Source organism: Mugil cephalus, chromosome 22, assembly GCF_022458985.1.
Source record: "Mugil cephalus isolate CIBA_MC_2020 chromosome 22, CIBA_Mcephalus_1.1, whole genome shotgun sequence".
NCBI lineage: Eukaryota > Metazoa > Chordata > Actinopteri > Mugiliformes > Mugilidae > Mugil > Mugil cephalus.
In genome coordinates, this window is record NC_061791.1 from 19,837,480 (window position 1) to 19,858,406 (window position 20,927).

At 38.8% G+C, this 20,927-nt stretch overlaps 1 protein-coding gene across 2 annotated transcripts; it reads right to left on the bottom strand.

Annotated features, from left to right (window-relative positions):
• Positions 1 to 2,908: 2,908 nt before the first annotated feature.
• Positions 2,909 to 18,951, bottom strand: dera (deoxyribose-phosphate aldolase (putative)). 2 transcript variants are annotated; one of them, XM_047574839.1, is made up of 9 exons: positions 18,790 to 18,951; positions 16,716 to 16,813; positions 11,997 to 12,144; positions 10,582 to 10,677; positions 10,289 to 10,423; positions 8,572 to 8,700; positions 5,427 to 5,539; positions 3,260 to 3,409; positions 2,909 to 3,168 (listed from the first exon to the last, which is right to left on the bottom strand). In XM_047574839.1, exons 1-9 carry the CDS (start codon positions 18,818 to 18,820, stop codon positions 3,112 to 3,114), a joined length of 957 nt encoding a protein of 318 aa, XP_047430795.1. In that variant the 5' UTR covers positions 18,821 to 18,951; the 3' UTR covers positions 2,909 to 3,111. The 2 variants fall into 2 exon arrangements, with proteins under 2 accessions (XP_047430795.1, XP_047430796.1); XM_047574840.1 differs by lacking the exons at positions 2,909 to 3,168; positions 3,260 to 3,409 and adding an exon at positions 3,488 to 4,692.
• Positions 18,952 to 20,927: the final 1,976 nt, after the last annotated feature.

Sequence of the window (20,927 nt, forward strand, 5' to 3'; positions counted from 1 at the left end):
CAGGCCCTCTCCTTGTTCCTGTGGAACAAGTTCACAGTTTGGAGGAAGACACTGTCCCTACTTTTAAGTTAAGGCTTAAGATTTTCCTTTTTGATAAAGCCTATAGTTAGGCCTGGCTCAGATGACCCCAAACCATTCCATAGTTGTGCAGCTAGAGCTAGCTAGAGTCTGCTGGGAGATGATACACTAAGCATCTAGGGTTGCTTTTTTTTGCTCTGGGGGTTTCAGGCCAGGTTGCAGAGGAGAACAAACATTGTACATGTTAGAATACCTATACAGAAATCCATTATAATAATAAATAGTTGTATATATTTTCTCTTAAATTTATGGAACATGTCAAATTTGTGCATATTAGAAGCAATTTGTGTGTGTTTTAAGAGTGAGAACAGGTATGTTCAGGGTGGTATGGCCATAAGTACAACAGTATAGGGCTGTAGTGGTTAGTACTGATGCCTCACAGCCGCAAGGTTCTAGGTTTCAGAACCCACCCACCGGCCAGCTGTGGGCTCTCTGTGCAGTTTTTTTTTCCTCCTGATGCTCTGGCTTCCCACAGTTCCCACAAAGACATGCTCACTAGGTAAATTGGTAATTCTGAATTGGTCACGTGAGCATGAATGGTTGTCCGTTTCTGTTTGCCCTGCAGACTGGCAGAGATATAAGACCAGGTATAGGAGAGGTTTGTTTTAATCATCCTGTCTGTATCACCAGAACCTGCTTTTTTTATACTAACACCATAAGCATCAGCCAGATATGACATATTTTTCCTTTGAACAAGTTTATTCAAATAACATGACCTCAGCAAAAGGTAGCATATAAAAAAATATATGTCTCAGATGTCTGGAACATGCTATTAATATGGTCTGTACACCTCAGTTTTATATACAACAACAATTCAATTGCAACATATTACCATAATTGTTAAATATTTATACATATATATATACATATATATATATATATATTTAGTAATATATACTGCATCTGTAGTAAATCAAATAAGACCCCTGTGTCTTTATGAGTTGGTGTTCCAGGTATAATAATTTTGCCCATGCTGTTCCTTCCATAAGCCAACGACAATTAAAAGATAATTAATCATCAAATAATAATAAGGATAATAATAATAATTTCGTTTAAAGATTAATAGTTTATACCTTTTTAAGACAAGGGATTATGCGTTATGTTATAAATTGTAATCGTCTGCATATAAGCATCATCAGAACAATTAAGTAACGATCAGGATCCAGGCTGTAGTGCTAAAGCTTGTGCCATTTTATACAGTGCATCGCTGTGTGTTAGAGCTGAGCTGAATCAATGTGATCTAATTCAATAATGAATGTGGGGTATGATAACTGAGTGTCAGTGTTTGTGAAGACAGGTGAGCCTGGACTGTTTTGATCTTTCAAACATGTATTCCATCTCTTCTCTCAGCACAAGGCAGCATCCAGCCAAGGTCAGTGCTGTAGGGTATGTTGCACCATGGGAAATGAACCTGAGTGACTGTATACCATTTTTGTGGGAGCACCACAGTATCAGGAGACTATATATTTGCAGATATTTAGTTTCTGTTCCATTTTTAATGTTTTTGTATTCTTGCTCATGGTCAAATAGCCTGGAACCTTACGTAGCCTGGACGTGTGTTTGGGGTCATTATCCTGTTGAGTATATCGAATAAATAATCAACAATGTCACCTATATAGGCGAGATTGACAAACGTATAGACTTCCACTGATCTGTGTCTTGACACATGTCCTCCGTCATGTGTCTTGGCTCAGCCTGTTTTCTTCTTGTTGTTGTATTTCCTCAGTGGTGGCTTCTTTGCAGCAATTCAACCATGAAAGTCTGATTCATGCAGTCTCCACTAAACAGTTGAGGTTGAGATGTATGTTGTAGATCTACAACACATTTCACCTCAACTAACTATTCGTACTCAAGACATCATCTATATGAATAAAGATAAATGGAATTATGTAGCAAAGAAAAACATGTTAAATAGCTGTAAATATGTTTTATATTTTAGATTCCTCAAAGTGGGACACAGGGAGAACATGCCTCCCAGTGAGAAGGTCTGGGTTCAAGTCCAGACGGGCCTTTCTGGGTAGAGGTTGCATGTTCTCCCTTTGTCCGTGTGGGTTTTCTCCGGATACTCTGGTTTCCCCCACCTCCAAAGACATGCTTGATAGACTCACTGGTGATTCTAAATTAACCCTAGGTGTGAGTGTGAATGATGTCTCTGTGTTAGCCCTGCAATAGGCTAGCGACCTGTCCAGGGTGTACCCCTGCTTCTCGCCCGATGACAGCTGGGATAGGCTCCAGTCACTCCTACGACCCTAGTGAGGATTAAGCGGTAGGGATATTCTATTAGATTAGATGGGAATTTAAAGGTCTTTCCGCAAATGGTTTAGGGGTTTAATTACAATAAGAGACTTGTCTCAAAAAGCGGTCAAGCACTGATCTTTGCTCTATGCTTCATTGTTACACTGAAGGATCTGTCATTCCCTTGTTCTGACTGGCCTCCCTGTCTTCATGGCTGATATTGGGTGGAAATTGTGAGATTATCTGTTTAGAAGCACAGACTTTTCCCATTTCCTTACTGACAATGACCTCATTCCCAGGTCTACCACAACTGGTAGCTTCAGTTGTTAGTTACTCTGCTCAAATGATATTAAAAGGAAAGGAAGCCTCACTACTGGATTCAGCAGATATAGCTGGGACAGGTCAGAGACTTAACAACCACATTAACCATGGGTTTTCTAGCTGTTATAGAAGCTCTCTAGCTCTCTGATATGTCTGTGACACAAGAGTACTATTTTTGCTACACTGTCAATGAAAAGAAAGTGCAATATTATAAAATAAAAAAATTATAAATGCATTCTTAAATTTGAAAGAACAGAGGCATGGAGAACAGGAATCATTTGTATATTATTTTTTATTTTTATAAAGCATGTTTAGGGTCCAGCATTACTGACCAAAAGACACAACATCATGTCTGTAAACACTGTGGGAATGTTGACAGACCGGATGATTCAGTGTCCTGGTTAAATAAACACTGACTTCAATTACTTTTTTGGTAAGAGGTTGTGTTAAGTTCATTATAAAGGTATGCCTATAACTTCAGGCCATAGGCAAGTCATGATAGGCGGCATACTGTCCAGTCATGTGATGGTAGATCTGTGCAAGTAAAAAAAGGAAGAAAAAGAAAAAAACATATTTTAAAATCAAGTTATGTATTAAGCACCGTGTGTGTATTTTGATTTCTCACCTGTCTCTCGATGTCTGCCAACAGGCTACTGGCTCCTATCCGGAACAAGTGAGGGCAGAGCCAATCAGTGCCCAGCTCCTCTTTGATCAAGGTGAGCCACACCACAGACTCCTGTGCTGTCCGTATCCCCCCTGCTGGCTTAAAGCCTACCTGAGGGAAGACATGCAAAAAGTATCATTACACTTTAAAGGATATAATTGATTTAATAGCTTAACTGCTTTATAGAAAATAAAAATAGTTTTCATTGGAAACCACGTGTCATTGTATATACATAGTAAATATTTGACACTAGAATGCAGTAGTCACAGATATGAAGGAAAACATATCATGAAGTTGTGTGTAAATACAAACTGTATCGCTCAAAAAGTGTTGGATACACAAATCAATCAAGTGTTGTGTCTTTAACAATGGCATGGGAACACATTTGTATGACTATCTTTTTGAGGACTTTCAGTGACATAATGTATTCCCTAGCGTCTAACCCTAACTCTAATCATCTCAACTAAGTGCCTTATCCTAACTCTTACCCTAATCCTAACCATAACCCAATTTTACCCTTTACTCTGAAACCAAGTCTTGAGTCCCTCAAACAGCCTCATAAAGAAGTGAGGCCTTTCCATTAAAGAAAGATAAACCCAAGAGGGTCACTTCAATAAACTGAAACTGAAAAATGTAATAATGAATAAAAATGTCCTGAAATTTAACTAATGAATTTAACTAACATTCATTTTGGATTGTCGTTCAACAGAATCATTTAAAAACCCAAACTAATGAAACTGGCCTGGACATAAATGATGGTACCCCTAAGTTAATATTTTGTCCAATGTTTTGTTCTTAGCCATTCTTGGGGGTTGTTAGCTGTTTATTTTGAGTCATTATACTGTTGAAGGAACCATGGCCTATGACTGAGACCAAGCTTTCTAACACTGGGCAGCACATTTTGCTCCAGATTGCCTTGATAATCTTGACATTTCATTGCACCTTGCACAGACACAGCAAAGAGCCCAAGAACACAACACAGTCTCCTCCATGTTTCCCAGTAAGTACGATGTTCTTTTCTTTGCATGCTTCATTTTTGCATCTGTGAACATAGGGCTGATGCGTAAAAAAGCTCCAGTTTTGTCTCATCTGTGCAAAGTACATTCTCTCTGAAATTTTGCGGCTATCAATATCCATTTACAGTTACAGCCCATTCGTAAAACACCTTTCAATGGAAATACATACTTTATCCAAAATTGTAGAAGTATCACTTTTATTTTGCAAAACACTGTAATGGATTGATGTACCTTGAAGTTCACATCTAATCTCTTCGGAAGTAGTTCTGGGCTCCATTTTCTGCCTCTTCCATTTGTCATCAATTTTTCTCTTGCCGCCACATCCAGGGGGGTTGGCTATAGTCCCATGGACCTCAAACTTCTTAATAATATGAGCAACTGCAGTCACAAGAACATCAAGCTGTTTGGAGATGGTCTTACAGCCTTTACCCTTAACATGCTTGTCTATAATTTTCTTTCTAACCTCCTGAGACAACTCTCTCCTTAGCTCCCTGTTGTCCATGTTCAGTGTGGTAGACATGATCCCAAACAGCACAGTGACTACTTTTCACTTCTTTTTTTTTTTTTTTTTTAAATGCAGAGTGACTGGTACACGTTTGAAGACATCTGTGACAGGACCTTAGCCTAATGTCCCTATAGTCAAATTATTTTCAGTATTTTTAAGGGTACCAAGATTTTTGTCCAGGCCAGTTTTTTAAAAATAAATTTTATTAACCACAATTCAAAAGCAATGTCTGATTTTCATTAGTTAATTTTCAGTAAGTTTTTATTTATTATTACAGTGACCACCATGTGTTTTCTTTAGCGTAAGGGTAACAGTTTTGTGTAGATCACCCTCGCATCTATACCTCATGTCAATTAACTCGTATAGTTTATATGAGAAATATTGACACATTTGAACAACATTGCAAGCATCCATGTATGCATGTTTTTTTTTTCTTCAACAGACACTGCTGCATTAGCTTGCTAAAACAGAGCAGATTTAAGCTCTTGCTCTCCTATTGTTGATTGAATGGAATTATCAACTTTGCTAATAGAGAAGGCAATCTCCATGCACCTGAAATAATGTATATAGACCATTTCCCATGCAACATACAGAAAAACATCGTTACCTTGTGACCAGTACAAAGGAAGTAGTCGCGGATGGCCCTAGTCATCACTATGGCAACAGGGTAAGTAGCATTGACAGCCTCCTTTCCTGTAGATGTCTTGATAAAGTCAGAACCTGTCAGGTTTAAACATAGCAGACACAGTTATCAATAAACAAAGCATATCATAAAGTCTAGTAGATATGTTATGTTGCTGTATTATCATTTATTATTCATCTCTCAGATTCTCCACATCGAAACCTGTATAAAAAGATTCAACATAAGATGGGCTGCTATAGTAGGAAGAGCAAGAACATACGTTGCTGTTAATGGCAAACATTTCATGTAGGACTAAAAAGTTGAACTCCCTAAAAAGAATGGTGCACTTCTTGTTGTTGTTCAGGCTGGCACTATGGCCAAGCTTTTTCCTTTGACTTAAAAAGTTGAATGTGCTGAGTGACATTCTCCCTTTGCGTCATGCACAAACACTATGTTATAGCTTAACTAGCGCTAACATAAATATGCTGATTACAGCACCAAATTGTCAGGAGCTCTGAAAGAGATCATTATTAAAATGCAGTGCTTTTGTTGCCACACTCACTCCTTAATCTCCCCTTGTTCCTATGAATTGCATATGAGATTCCTGAAATTGAATGATAATTTCACCTATTAATCTCTAATGCAGGCCCTCCCCCGAATCCCTCTGTCCACCTCAATGAATAGTGCTTCATTACTGCCACCCGCATTAAATAACCATTATCCATTATCTGGTAATTAAGACTCCCCATAATGAATCTCAAGGATTATGCCAGTATGAGAAAGAGGCTGAAAAAAGACCTGACTGGAAAAATATAGAACATGTTTAATGAACTAGAAAATGTTCATCTTGTACTGTTCAGTAATGAACAATCATATACCACCAAGGCAGAAGACCTGATTTATCTAGTTCTTTCCTGCAGTTTGTTGGTAATGTATTAAAGAGCGTCATTTTATCTTCTATTTTTATCAGTTAAGCTGATAAAGCATAATTGACTATGAAGGAAGGGCAGGAAGAATGAAGGACTTTATGGATGAACACACTGCTCTACCATAATGTTAAATCAGATCAATGATTTCATGAAGACAAAAAGACATCCAGCACAGCTGTGACTAAATTAAATAGTGAACTGTCTTGTTACAAGCCACCATAGCCGTTTTAATAGAGGTTTATCTGATGCATTTCAGTTGTTTGGAAATTTGAAATTCTTTTATGAATGACAAATGGCACATAAAATTGCCTTCTTTCTCTTCTGGTGTTCTGCCTTTACACCAACAGCTGTACCTCCGGTTACCAGTTTGTTAAGCTCCTAAAGAGTGAGGACAACACCACCCTCATAGGATTAATTTCTGATGGGGATGAGCCCATTTACATGTGGTTCTCTGGTGTCCTGGTGTGATAATAATAAACTACAGCTGAATGCTGTAAAGACAGTTGAGATTAGGGATGGTTACCAATACTTGGTTCCATAATGGCACCGGTGTGACGCAAACGGCAGTAACCAGACCGAAAACATTCAGTGCTTCATTTTGGTGCCACTGAATTTTTAATTACGCAACCTTTGCTCTATTGCTGTGCTGACGCTACATGTCACGTCAGTTTTTCAACTCCATGCACTGCAGACGTGCCATCTGGTGCATAACCGGGTAAAGGTTCAAACGTTCAAAAGTTTGGCTGTACTTCACCTCAAAAGATGAATTATTGGAATTATTCAATTAGAAATTTACCATTTAATTCAGTTTCAATTTATACAAAAACAACTGTAGATCATATCCTAGCTCTAAATTGAAAAATTCTAAATGTTGATCTTTCTTTTAATCTCAATACTTTAAGCCCTGCATATTGTACATGTAGGGAGACACACACCATACTAGTTAAAAACTGGTGACTGGTGAAACAGATGAAAACTGATGGTGAGCTCAGATCAGACAAGTTTTGGCATACCCCCTCTGGGGCCACCTGGGGGGCATGGACCCCAGGTTGGGAACCACTGTTCTAGTCCATCCTCATCTCCTGCATTACTGCATGGTGCACCGCTAGCTCTGGTAAGGACAAAGGCAGCCTGCAGTGTATTATTCGCTCTGCTGGGAGGGCGACTGGCTGGAATCTCTTCAGGACCTGTATGTCTCCCGGACACTGAGGCGGCCAGGAAAGATTGCCTTATCAGCCCCTCTTGCCCTGGACACAAACTTTTTGACAGGAGTCTGCAGCTGTCTGCAGTCCATCAGGACCAAAACCTCATGCTTAAAGAACAGCGGCACAACACACAAACTCTCACACAGACTTTTTAGCCTAATGCGTTACAATAACCTTCTTTGTTACTTAATGCCTACGTCTTAATGCTCAATATGTACAACACATTTTATATGTGTGAAAAAATGTGGCAATGAAAAGAATTATCATTCTGAAATAATGGACAAGTTAAAGGCAGGTTCATTTTGCCTTCCAGGGATTCTGACATGATGGTACCATCAATACAATTTCACGACATTGTGAAAATTAAAATGGAGGGTCTCCTCCTTGTACTGCTTTGAGGGGAAATTAATATTTTTATTCTCTTGGAAGCATTAATTTCTCCCCTTTGTAAAACATATAATGATTGTAAATGTCAACGTGTTTTAACCCCTCTTGTATATTTGGAATATGTAAGGTATATTTAAGATGTTCCCTTCCTTCTAAAAACTTCTGGGGCGGTGCCCCATGTGTTGAGGCTGTAGTACTCCCTGCAGGCAGCCCCAGTTCAAGTCCTGCACCAGGCACCCTTTCCTGCGAGTCTTTCCCCCCCTTCTCTGCCTCCATTACCTGTCCACCTCTCAACTTGACTTTCAATAAAGGCTAAAATGTCAAAAAAATATACTTAAAAAAAAAAAATCTTAAAATTAAACTATTTTTCTTGTAAACATACAGTATTGACTGCACTGTTGATGTGCTACGCATTGCTCTTGTCTTGACAGCTTTGTCCTGGGGGGTTTCCTAATGCTATGTCAATTGCAGAGTAGCTGGGAAAACATGTCCTTTTGCTTAGAGTAGGGAAGACATATAAGAGAAAAATATGACAACATTTGTTATAGATACTGCATAATATAAGCTTTACTACCATACTGTACAGTTTTGTTGAGATGTGAGACTAACCTGCCATCATGGCAACCATGCTGGCTTTGTAGACGTTGGTGAATGTTCCCAGTTCTCCAATAGCCAAAATAGTCTTCATATGAGCATCACCACAGGCCTCTCGAAACTGAGAGATCTCGTCATACAATACTGCAGAGAGACACAAGAAACACTTGAACATACAGTGGTGGAAAAAGGTTTATCGGACACCCCATGCATTTGTGAAATACTGCATTAAGAATCACTCTTAGGTCTTCAGGTGCATTTTCTTTTAGTACAGTCATAGACAAAATACTAAACAAATTAGCAATTGAACAGTTAAAATGTATGGGTTTCAAAAGAGTATTGTGTCATTTTGGTGCCAATGATAAACTAATGAAGGCTGTGCTTTTTATTAAAAGACACATTTTCCTGTTGCTGAGCTTTATGTAAATATAAACCCAGTACATTTGAAAGTTCTTCAGAGACAAAAATGGTTAAAACAAGGAACCTAATGCAGGAAACACGCCTGAAGATACAGATTCTCAGCCAGGAAGGGTACAGCCTGCAGAAATACAGACAAACCAACAACCTGGAAGAAGCCCCTGATCAATGAGAGACAGAGCGTTGTTGCGTCCAAGCACACTAGAAGAAGATTCTGTGGTCAGATGAATCCAGTTTCCAGCTTTATCTTCCTCCTGCTAATGTGAGGGTACGCAGAAGGCCAGGAGAAACATTCTTTCCAGCAGGTACAGTACCTACTATCAAGAATGGTGGAGGCTGTATCGTGGTTTGGGGATGCATGAGTGCTGCTGGTGTTGGTCATCTCACTGTCTGTGATGGCACATTGAACTCTAAAGTATTGTGCCATTCTGAAAACCCACATGCTCCCTTGTTTCAACAAGAAAATACCCCTTGCCACACATCCAGGGCCAGTAGAACTTGGTTGCAGGAGCACTGTATCCATGTCTCAATACCTGGATATGAGCCCCATTGAAACTCTGTGGTGGATTATCGAAAGGTCTGTTTCAAAATGCAAACCACAGAATTTAGGAGAATTAAAAGTAGTAATTCAAGAAGAATGGGATAAGATTACCCCTCAAGTGTGAAAGGCTAGTGGGGAACATGCCAGAGAGGATTAGAGCTCTACTGCATGCTAATGGCAGGAGTACTAAATATTAATTTGATAATGGCTTATTGATTTTTTTATTCAGTTTTGAACATATTCTTTGTTATTCATTGACCCTGATAATGACAATATTGAGAACTGACATATTAAAACTGTCAAGGATTTAGTTTTATTTATTTTGTGTCTTGTAAACAATAAACAAAATAAGTATAATTTGTATGTGGGCTGTGTCTGTCTAATGCAGCCACACCTTTTGAAACACACAAATATTTCATGATGATATTTGAGATGTAAAATTTGTGTAAAATTTTAAGGGTGTCCGAAAACTTTTTTCCATAACTTAATTCTTTAAGTGATCATAAGATTCACTTTCCTATTATTTATCTACATAATCTGGATATAGATTTGTTAACATGCATGTCAACAAAACAAAACAAACAAAATGTTACATCTACAGTTCCCTCACAACAAGGTAACACACAGGGGAAGAAATATGTGGAAATTAAATATAATTATAAATATTATTATTATAATATATATTTGCTCTTGGTTCTAATGTATTTCAGGCACAGTAGTCAGCTGTGCTAAAATGACATTCTAAATCCCTCTCATCAGGATGTCTAATCATACCTTCCCACTGTCCAGTGAGGGCAAGCATTCTGTTGATAACAATGTCAATCTCAGTTGCACCGTCAGCCACCGCCTTTCGAACTTCCTGCAGGCGCGTTTCCAGGGGTGTTTGACCTGCTGGGAAACCAGTGGCCACTGGGAAAGTAGGGAGAACCCCATATGTGATATTCAAATATAAGTTCTTTTCATTTTCTGCCTAGGCATAGTTAAGTACACTTAAACTAACTAATCACTCATTGATTCTTCAGCATTAAAAGGTTTCTACAGTCAGGATTCAGTTTCGTGGGTCTTACCTGAAGCAACAGGAAGGCTGGAGTTGGCTGCTTTTAGTGACTTCACAGCATCACCCACACGGGATGGATACACACACACTGCGGCTGTGGTTATTCCTGACATAGAACACAACAGAAAGCCCAGCAATGAAGAATATGGTGCTTAAATGGTCTTTGTCTCCCTCTGCAGGTTGAATTAATTCACTCAAGGAGAAAGTTTGCTTGAGTTTACTTGTTCACCATCATTGGACAAATAACTACAACATTTCTGATTGCTTAATTGGGGCAGCCCTGAAGGTCGAAACACAACAACATTACAGAAAAGACAACAACATTTCACAAAACACAACAACATTACAGAAAACACAATGACATTTCATAAAACACAACATTTCACAAAGAGCCGTCACAATTGACACCATCTCATCCTCCATTCTTTCTAACGTGGATTAAAACTTGTGCAAGGACATGACATTGGGTTCCGTCATTTCTTGACTGGCAGCGAAACAACCATTTACAGTTTGTATTTTAGCACATGTTCTGTCCAGCTCAAAACAAGTGTTGTCCCTACCAGTAATATGAAATGGCTTTGTGTTTTATAAAATGTTTTATAATTTGTAAATTGTTTTTGTGATTTATAAATTGTTGTTGTGTTTTCTTTACTGTCATTGTATTTTCTGTAATGTTGTGTTTTGACCTTCAGGGCCACTAAATTTAATAGCTTGTGTTTTTTGACCCTACTTTTTCTAGTAATGTCACCATGTTTCTTACTGAGAGAACTGATGGACCACACCTTAAAATGCTGATGCCATTTTTCATCTTTTCAGACATTGTATAATTTAAAAAATATATTTATCACCACTAGCAGTGTGTTTTAATGTTGAAATGTTTATTTTTAGAAACTAAAACATAACTATGCTCCAGACTCATGCACAATGTTCTAAGCTGTAGGTCTTCAACAGGGAAAAGTACTGATTTGATTAGACATTTTTAAATATTTTTTTAGAATTTTCCCCCATAAATTTTAAATTCTTTAAATACACATTGACATCAATCCAACATATTTAGTAAAGGGATTAATGGAGGCAGAAGATGTTATCTCTTAGTCAGCACTTGATTCATTCAGTGGTACAGGAGCTGTCTCAACAGCATAGCATTTATCTCAGAGTACCGCACTAGCAGAAAGCTGTCAGTCTAAGTCTGATGTACATAGTAGGACCCAATCCTATCAAGGCTGAGCCAATCACAAGGCCTCATATTACACACTGACTCTGTCAGAAGAAGCCCAAAATGGGTTGCTTTGTTTTATCTGTAAATTCTATACACATGCACGCACGCAGTAGTGGTCATATAGGATATGTATTCTTAAGAGTAGAGTCAACCAAAAGCGAATAAACCCTGGTCTATACATGGCATTTCTGGTGGAAGTAGAAGACCTTTATCATGCATATCCATTTTCTTGAGCAGATCATATTGGACAGGCTGGATGGCTTTCATGCAGAGACGATGGACATTCGACGGTGTGTCATCTCCAGCCAGAGTTGTCAGATCGATACATGTTACAGCTTTCAAGAGCCATGCAGTCTGCAAGACAAACACAAAATAATGGCACTCAATATCATAGCAAATAGTTTAAGTTCTTCTTTTAGTTTTTCTCCATATGTTCAAAATATATGATTAGATAATGAACATCTGCGGTGTTTAGGGCCAATGCAATGGCTTCTGTTTTGTCTGAGGGCAAGAGTGGGAAGTTACAGTTACTCATTAGCTCCCCCTGGCATCATTGATAAATATAACTGGGCGTCATCTGCATAGCAATAGAAGTTTATGCTGTGTTCCTAATAATATGATCTGCAGGAAGCATGTATGATGTGAAAATTGGTCCTAGCACAGACCCTGAGGAACTCCATCATATCCGTAGACGAATCATTGCTGACATGGACTAATTGGAATCTGTCTGTCTGACAGATAATGCAGTTCCTTCCGTCTTGTCACGCTCCCGTCATTCCCTAATCTTTTGTGCTAAATCCAGTCACATTTGCTGGACAAAACTATAAAACATGACATGCGGCATAAATCACATCAGAAAGATGCACTCTGTGGTGAGTTAGCTTTCAGATGGTACAGTTGTCAGTGACACTGGCTTCAATTGCACAAGACTCGGGAGGTCGAGGTTCAAATCCTGTTCAGGACAAAACATGAAAACATGATTATTCTCCGTAGTGCACTATTGGTTATCATACATTATGCAGCTAAACCTGCATAATATACATAAAAAGTACAGTGTAACTCTATTATTATAGGAGATGTTTCTTTTGATGCTGTGTTTATTTATATATTCTCTGTTTCTACCCGGCTGGCCTTCGGCAGATGGGTCCCTCCATATGAGCTGGGTTCTGCTCAAGGTTTCTTCCTGTTAAAAGGGAGTTTTTCCTTGCCACCGTCGCCCTCAGGCTTGCTCTGGAGGTTGCAGGCTGGTTTTTGTGAAGCGTCTTGAGACGATTTGTATTGTTATTGGCGCTATATAAATAAAACTGAATTGAACTGAAATATATTATTACATATTATTTACTATTTAATCAGTATTATGCATTTGTAGCCAGACAGCTATCTAAACATTAATTTACAGCACATGCTTCATGATTTTTAAGTGACAAGATGCAGAGAAAGCTATAAATCAAACAAAAGTTTCAAAAAATAAAAACACAACCACAAAACACGGAAATGGGCTCATTTTTGTCAGAAGGAAGCATACAATTTTATTAACACTGAAGCTCATGACGTCATTACTACTGACATCCAAGGGAATAGATGGCTCAACAGAACTGTCTCTTTGTCAGCCTGGCTACAATGCAGAAAACAAATTTAAGGTTCTTATTTTATTCTATTAATCACAATTAGGGCACGGTTAGTATTGCCTTTTCAAAATTATATTATCTTTAATATAATTGTTTGATTACCGCACAAAATAATTCATGGTGATATGGCTCTTTTCTGGAGAGGCAGCAGCACCTGCATGGTGCAGGCAATGGACAATCATCACCAATGGCACACTTCATATCAGATAACATTAATATGTAATGCATCATCAGTTTCAGCCGGGATAACATTATGGGTTAGGCTAAATTGTGACTTAAATTACGTTAAGTTAATCATATGATTAATAATTTGGGGGATTCTTATTACTAGGGGGTGTAACGATTCGTTTTAACAACGGTTCGTCACGATTCACGGTTTGTGGTTGCCAATACGATTCAAAGATGGTTTTAGTTAATTTACAACGATACAAGCTTTCAGCCACTCTGCTCCTAGCTCTGGAACTCTTTACCCTCCAGCATTCTTAATATTGACTCGCTCCCTGTTTTCAAAACCAGATTAAAAACCCACCTGTTCAGAATCGCTTACTCACTCCACCCTTAACTCCAACAACGCCCTACTTCTCCCTTCTGCATTTCAAGTTTGCAAGTTTTATTTTATTCATGCTGTTTTATTAAATGCTGCACATCGTCTACCTGTTAATACTTGAATGTTGCTTATTGTATGTCTCTTGTATTTGGATGTTTGAATGCTGTTTTTCTTTGTGTCCATCGATGTTTCTATCTATTGTTGTATTCACCTGGTTCTTTCTGTAAAGTGTCCTGACTTGAAAGGAGCATCTTAAATAAAATATATTATTATTGCTGTTGTTGTTGTTGTATTTGGCCCCAAACATGGCAGATATTCATTATCTAATCACCTAGTTACTTTCGATGGCATTACCTTGGCCTCCAGTACTGCTGTGAAAAACCTTGGTGTTATATTTGACAAGGATTTGTCCTTTAATTCTCACATAAAGCAAGTGATTGTGTAATATCACCAAAATTAGGAACATCCTTTCTCAAAGTGATGCTGAAAAACTAGTTCATGCATTTGTGTCTTTCAGGCTGGATTACTCTAACGCATTACTGTCTGGCTGTCCAAATGGCTCTTTAAAAACCCTCCAATTTATTCAAAATGCTACCGCAAGAGCACTGACAGGAATTAGCAAGAGATCACATTACTCCAGTTTTAGCTTCTCTTCATTCGGTCCCTATAAAATCTAGAATTGAATTTAAAATCCTCCTCCTTACACACAAGGCCCTGAGAGGCCTAGCTCCATCACATATGAAAGACCTCATAGTACCATACTGTCCCAACAGATCACTACGATCTCAGAGTGCAGGTCTACTTGTGGTTCCTAGAGTTTCCTAGAGCCTTCAGCTATCAGGCTCCGCTCCTGTGGAACCAGCTCCCAGTATGGGTTCGGGAGCCAGATACCATCTCTACTTTTAAGGTCAGGCTTAAGACTTTGCTTTTTGACAAAGCTTATTGTTAGGGCTGGACTTAACCATCCCTTGGTTATACTTCTATAGGCCTAGGCTGCTGGGGGATGATGCACTGAGGACATGTACTCTACTTCCTCTTCTGTCACACCAATCTCCTGTCCTCTGATCTCTTATAAGTCTGTTTATCTTGTTTCTCCCGTTCTTCTTTTCTCTCTCTTCTCTGTTTCTACCCGGCTGGCATTCTATATGAGCTGCATTCTGCTCAAGGTTTCTTCCTGTTAAAAGGGAGGTTTTGCTCTGAAGGTTTCAGGCCAGTTTTTGTAAAGTGTCTAAAGCGTCTTGAGACAATTTGTATTGTTATAGATGCTATACAAATAAAATTGAATTGAACTGAACTGAACTGAAAGTTCTCCTCCCATTCCTTTGTTTCAGAAAGAAGAGATTTCTCCATACTCAGGAATTGCTGTTTTGGCTGATTGTTCAGTTTTAGTTGTGTCAGTCATACATGTTAACATCAGTGCTACTACTAGTGACCGGCCGATTATCGGTCACCGATATATCGGGCCCGATATGACGGCACCAGTTCTATCAGGGGTTCTATCATATCGGTGAAATGTTGCACCAGTAGAAAAAAAAACCAAAGTGTGACAAGTCACGTTAAGTTACTTCATGAAATAAGTAACTGTAAACATGAAAACATCATTGGAAAAACAATTATAGGCCACATTTCATTGCCCCTTTCAATAGTGTCCCTTGCCCCAATCTCTGGTGTTAAATAACTGCGAGGCAACTATATCATCGCAGATTTCCTCTCAGTAGTAGCATTACATGAGTGCCGTTAGCAGTCTGCACATAAGCATCTAAGGGCTACAGTTCAATATATGCTAAAAAGACTTAACCAAGAAAGCACTAGTCTTCCCGACATGACACGGGATCACTTATATTTTATCGTCGTCATTTTGGCTAGGTTTGACTGTGTGTGTGTGTGTGTGTCCACAGCTGGGTTTGTTTATGGAGGGGACAAATGAACGACGTGTTTTTGGGCATGTATTGCTGACCTGGGCATTGTTTCTCAGTAAATTAGACAACCTTTCCTTCGCCACCCGCATCTACTTAAACTCCATCACTTTGCTTCGTCTCCATTGTCCTGGCGCTTCCTTAATCCTCCCACATCTGTCCCCAGTCAGCACAGTAGGCAACATTTATGAGGACAAGAGATGCAACCTGTTGGGTGCCAATGCAGAGAAGCGATGCTTCCTGTATTACAACCTGCCCCTCACAGACTTCAAGTATTAGACACTGACTGACTGATCTTTATTTAGATTGGTTTATTTATTTTTATTTATTTATTGAAAGTTCTGCTTTATTTTTTGTTTGTTTGCCAAACTGCACTTTTTCAAAGTTTACAAGTTCAAATGTTAATTGTCATTTTAAAAAGTCTGTTCAAGCTAAAGACATTGGTTTAAGAAAGCATCTGTCTGTACTACTGTCACTGTGACTGTACTATAACATAATCATATCAGTGCAAAATCTATGCATAATCGGTCTGTTTTCATTTGAGCTCAAAAACTCACTATATCGGTTCCTCTAATATTGGCTATCGTTATCGGGTCAGACACTAGCAGATACTACCACATCAAATAAGTTATGTTCATCACATTTTCATCATACACATCCCGACTGTGTTCTGAATAATTTTAAAACTGTTGAGGAATACCGTTTCCACACAGAATCACCGGTCAGGATTTGATTGATAAAATTGATAAAGAATCGGTACGCAGATAGGCAGAACTGACAATGGCATTGATATTGATGAATCCATTTCCATCCCCAGTAAAAAAGAGAGCTCACCTGCCACTGTTTCTTGGGAATATTTTGCCCTTGAATGTGCTGTGCCCTCCTCAGGACAGCTTGTGTATTCACTCTCACTTTGTCCATCCACTGCAGATCTGTCGCCCAGGAAGAGATAAGTACAGAAAAACAAAACACACGTAAGTGTTTAAATTAATGATTATCAAGTAGACATGGCTTAGCGAGTAAACATTTGTTGTGCAAACAACAACAAAATCCACATATGCAGAAGGTTGTGTTATAAAAATGGATCAAATGGACATTAATCCCGGATATCTGGAACTGCCTTCTGTCGTATTGTTTCTCGCAATGTCGACAGTTGCAGGCCACATGATGTCGCTACCGAGATGTAACGATTACTGGTTTTATGATAAACCATGGTAAAATTATTGATGATTAGTATTACCATTTCAAAATTTTATTATCATTAAAACCATGTATGATTACCGCACTAAATAATTCACAGAGTTACAGCTCATTTCTGGAGAGGCAGCAGCACTCACTCCCACAGACATACAGCTACGTCTACCGCACGGACAGTGTGCAATGAAAACATGGCGGAAGGTACCTGCACAGCGCAGGTAACAGTTCGAATTTGATGAGCCATCTCCGTGAACACTACCCACAACTATACAGTGATTGTAAGATAAGTTAACTTGTAGTTGAATGCATCATGTGGGGACTTAGGAATGGTAGGGAATGTCATGATTTGTCTGTTGAACTTTCCCATAGTTTGTCAATAAAGGAACATATTGTAAAAATACATCTTATTGGCAAGACACATACAGCAGCAGAGCAAAATTTGTTTCTGCTGTGTGCGAACACTGACACTTTGCATGTCTGGTCTGTTTCTGCTACAGCGCTGCACTAGCTCTGGTCCGTTTCGATTATGAATATGAATATGAATATTCAAATATGCTTCAAATAGGGATCCTTAAAATTAACAAAGTACAGGAAAACCGACACAGATCTGGTAAAATTGTTTTGTTTTTACAGGAGTAAAGTTAATGTGTGTGTGTCTCAGTCAGATACTAATAATAATAATGATAATAATAAATTTGCTTTTCTATTTTTTACAGAGTGGGCATGCAGCAGGTAAACCCAGTGATGCTATTTTTAATAAAAACCTCCAAGAGAGCTGGTCGCAGAAGAAGTAGGTAAGCAGAGCCGATAGCTCCCTCACCCCTCACATGCTGATTTATATGTATATATCTGTACAGCTCTATTTTATTTAAAATGTGGTATTTAAATCTGCTATGTGGCAATAAATTACATACTTTTGATAGTACATAATTCATATTACGAGTAATTACAATATTCCAGGATAATATTCATTGGAAGAAATCTTAAAGTAGGGATTTGAAAACGGTTTCACAGTAACCATCTGGTACTGCATTAGTAAACTGGTAATATTTAACCTGCACAATCTCTGCCCCTGGGTAAACCAGTCCAAATAAACAATTTTTTTTCTTTCAAACATGATGTAATCCAAAGACATGGAAAGGAGTCAGACACAAATGTGATTGAAACTGCAGGATTTAAAATACACATTATACGCATTATAACACTCAGTAATAAATATTATTTATAAACCATGTCTTGTCTTCATCTAATTGTGTTAGAGCTGGCTTTAATTGACTAAAACCACAATTGGCCTACAACAGTCTTAATCAGCTGACCTGGGCTCATATGGGCGATCATGAGTACCCAATTACACTGTCATTGACAGTGACCAATGTAGCTGATAAGTGAAATAGCACTATGTAACTGCCAAAATTTCTATTAGGACATGTCATAACAGAGTTACAGAATGACATCTATATGTTCCGCAGGTCAATGACCTTACAGTGTTTCTTATTAAACCGTAACAATAATGTTAAGGCTGTCGGAATTATCTACTGAATTTGCTTTTCCGTTATTTACAGACTACTGTATTTTTAACACACAAAGTAAGGTTAAACTTGGTGGAAGGCAAATGAGTTTTCAACCGACTGTGAAAGAATGCAACGTTAACAGCAAAACGAAGATGACCGCACGCGTTAAAATGAATTGACATTAGCTAGATTCAACTTACCTAGTGCAATTCCTGGGTTTCTTGACGACATTCTAATGGAAAGGGTGTACAGGCAGTAACATTAACGGTAGCGGACACAGGCACATGCCTCGTGAACGTTTCGATGATTAACTTCCTCCTATTTTCGCTGGTTGATAATGGCGGTTGTAAACTACGATAAAAGTGCATTACCGCCACCAACTGGACTGGAAGTTGGAACGTGACATTAAACGTCTCTCCAATGAGCGGCAGCGGCGGTCAAGCGGCGTCGATGGCAAACAGCTGGAGCTGTTGGAATAAGTGCTTATACTTTCGAGGAGTTTAGAAAGTATAAGTCCCTTGAAGCTCATGGACACTTATTCACTGTCTGGGTGCAGTATCTGTTCTCATATCCACCAACACGCAAAAAACAAAACTGATACAACAAAACCACACTCTTAACTACTCTCTTATAGTTCAATACAATTAATAAATGTATTTACAACTCGTTTTATACTTAACCATCGCCCCCACTCGGATATTTAAAATATGGATAGGAGGGAGTAGCAAAGTAGGCCACACCCTCATTTGGGTGAAAACAAACCCGCTGGCAGTAAATACAAATTTTGTTTTGCTAGCATTTGTTGGCCAGAAAGCAAGTGGAATGGCATAGGCAGACACATATATAATTTCATTGCTGAGCGATTATCTGCGACATTATTGTACACCAACACAAGCATTAAACCTCAGATACTACTGGGCATCCGACCATGTGGCAGACAGACACAGTCAAGAAATGTATCACTTCCTCCAAATATCTGAGGGTCGACGGTTGTGCTGGTGTACAACACTAAATGCAACAGGCTATCAAACAGGGTCCACTGCAAAAGTTAAATAGTGGAGACTGACAGTGTTACTTTCTGCCACATCAGCAAGTGCCTTTGCTCCAGCCTGCCATCGCTTTGCCATATTTCAAAAAACTACCAGGCTGGCATATATTTATGTATTTATTTATTGATGGCAGGTATTTATTTATTTATTGTCAGAATTGGTCCTTCATAAACACATCAAAATGAAGTCTGTCGTTGTTACCGTACGTTGATCATGTGGAAAAAGTAACGTGAACGAGACATTAATGTTTTGGAGGATTTCACAAACTGACACACTTTATTTAAAAGTACTATTAATTATAATTTACTTTCTGATTTGCGGCTTGATTGATAGCCTCCTGTTAGCCTGGCTAACAAACTGGAGCCTCATTGAAAAGCTAGACTATGGCCAATTTATTAGCTGGCTAATTAGATAGTTAACTTCAGCTACCAGACTATGTTGGGCATTGACATCGACTATCTAAATACTTCTCCAAATTCACTTACTGGATGGTCTTGTAGGAGGTGCAGCAAAGCAGACAACTATTATTTTTTATTTAAAATGATCCTAAATGGACCGAAACCTCTAATTCAGCCGAAAGGTTGTCATTTGCTCAGGTGAGTACTAGCAGAGAGACCAAGGCTGGCAGTGCCCATACATCACCTGTCACTCAAAGCAGGAACACCCTTAATTATGCAGAATTTTAAACCTTAATGAAAAAAAATAAATACAGTTGTCATGAATAGTGAAATAAACCATTGAGACCATTTGAGCACCGAGTGCTCACAGAGAGACAGAAATGTCCCTCTGTAAGAAAAGGTTTTTGGCACTAATGTAATCCCATACATTTGTCGGTGCGCCACACCCAGGCGGCAACCTCCGGGGCTGAGCGATGAAGCCCATGCGGAAGTGCAAAAAATTGCAGTTTATCGAGTGGCCGCTTGAGGCTGGCTGCAAAAGGGAGCAAATCCCCATGTTAAAAAGCCCAACTTTATAACATTATTAAATATGTTTACAGCCTGGTTTAAAAAACGGATGTGCGAGTTTGGAGTATCCGCTTGTGGGTGGTGTAAAGTTCATCCAACATGGCGACTGCGGGCTCCACCCACTTCGGGCTTAATTTTCGAGGTTCAGAATCTAATGGGTGACGTCACGGTGGGTTTGTCCATACAGTCGATGGCCACACCAGACGCGTCTTTATAACAGAGCAAGGATTCGAACATCGCGCAATGATGTCGAGTCAGAGGTAGTTAAACAATAGTCAAACAAAACAATTATTTGCCTGTATGAACACTGGATGACTATAGATG

Excerpts from the sequence above, each read along its gene's own strand:
- dera (XM_047574839.1), bottom strand. The coding sequence starts at position 18,820 with ATGTCGTCAAGAAACCCAGGAATTGCACTAG. Across the intron at positions 16,814-18,789 it reads AAACCCAGGAATTGCACTAG|ATCTGCAGTGGATGGACAAA; the intron begins GTAAGTTGAATC and ends CCTGGGCGACAG. Across the intron at positions 12,145-16,715 it reads TTCCCAAGAAACAGTGGCAG|ACTGCATGGCTCTTGAAAGC; the intron begins GTGAGCTCTCTT and ends TTTGTCTTGCAG.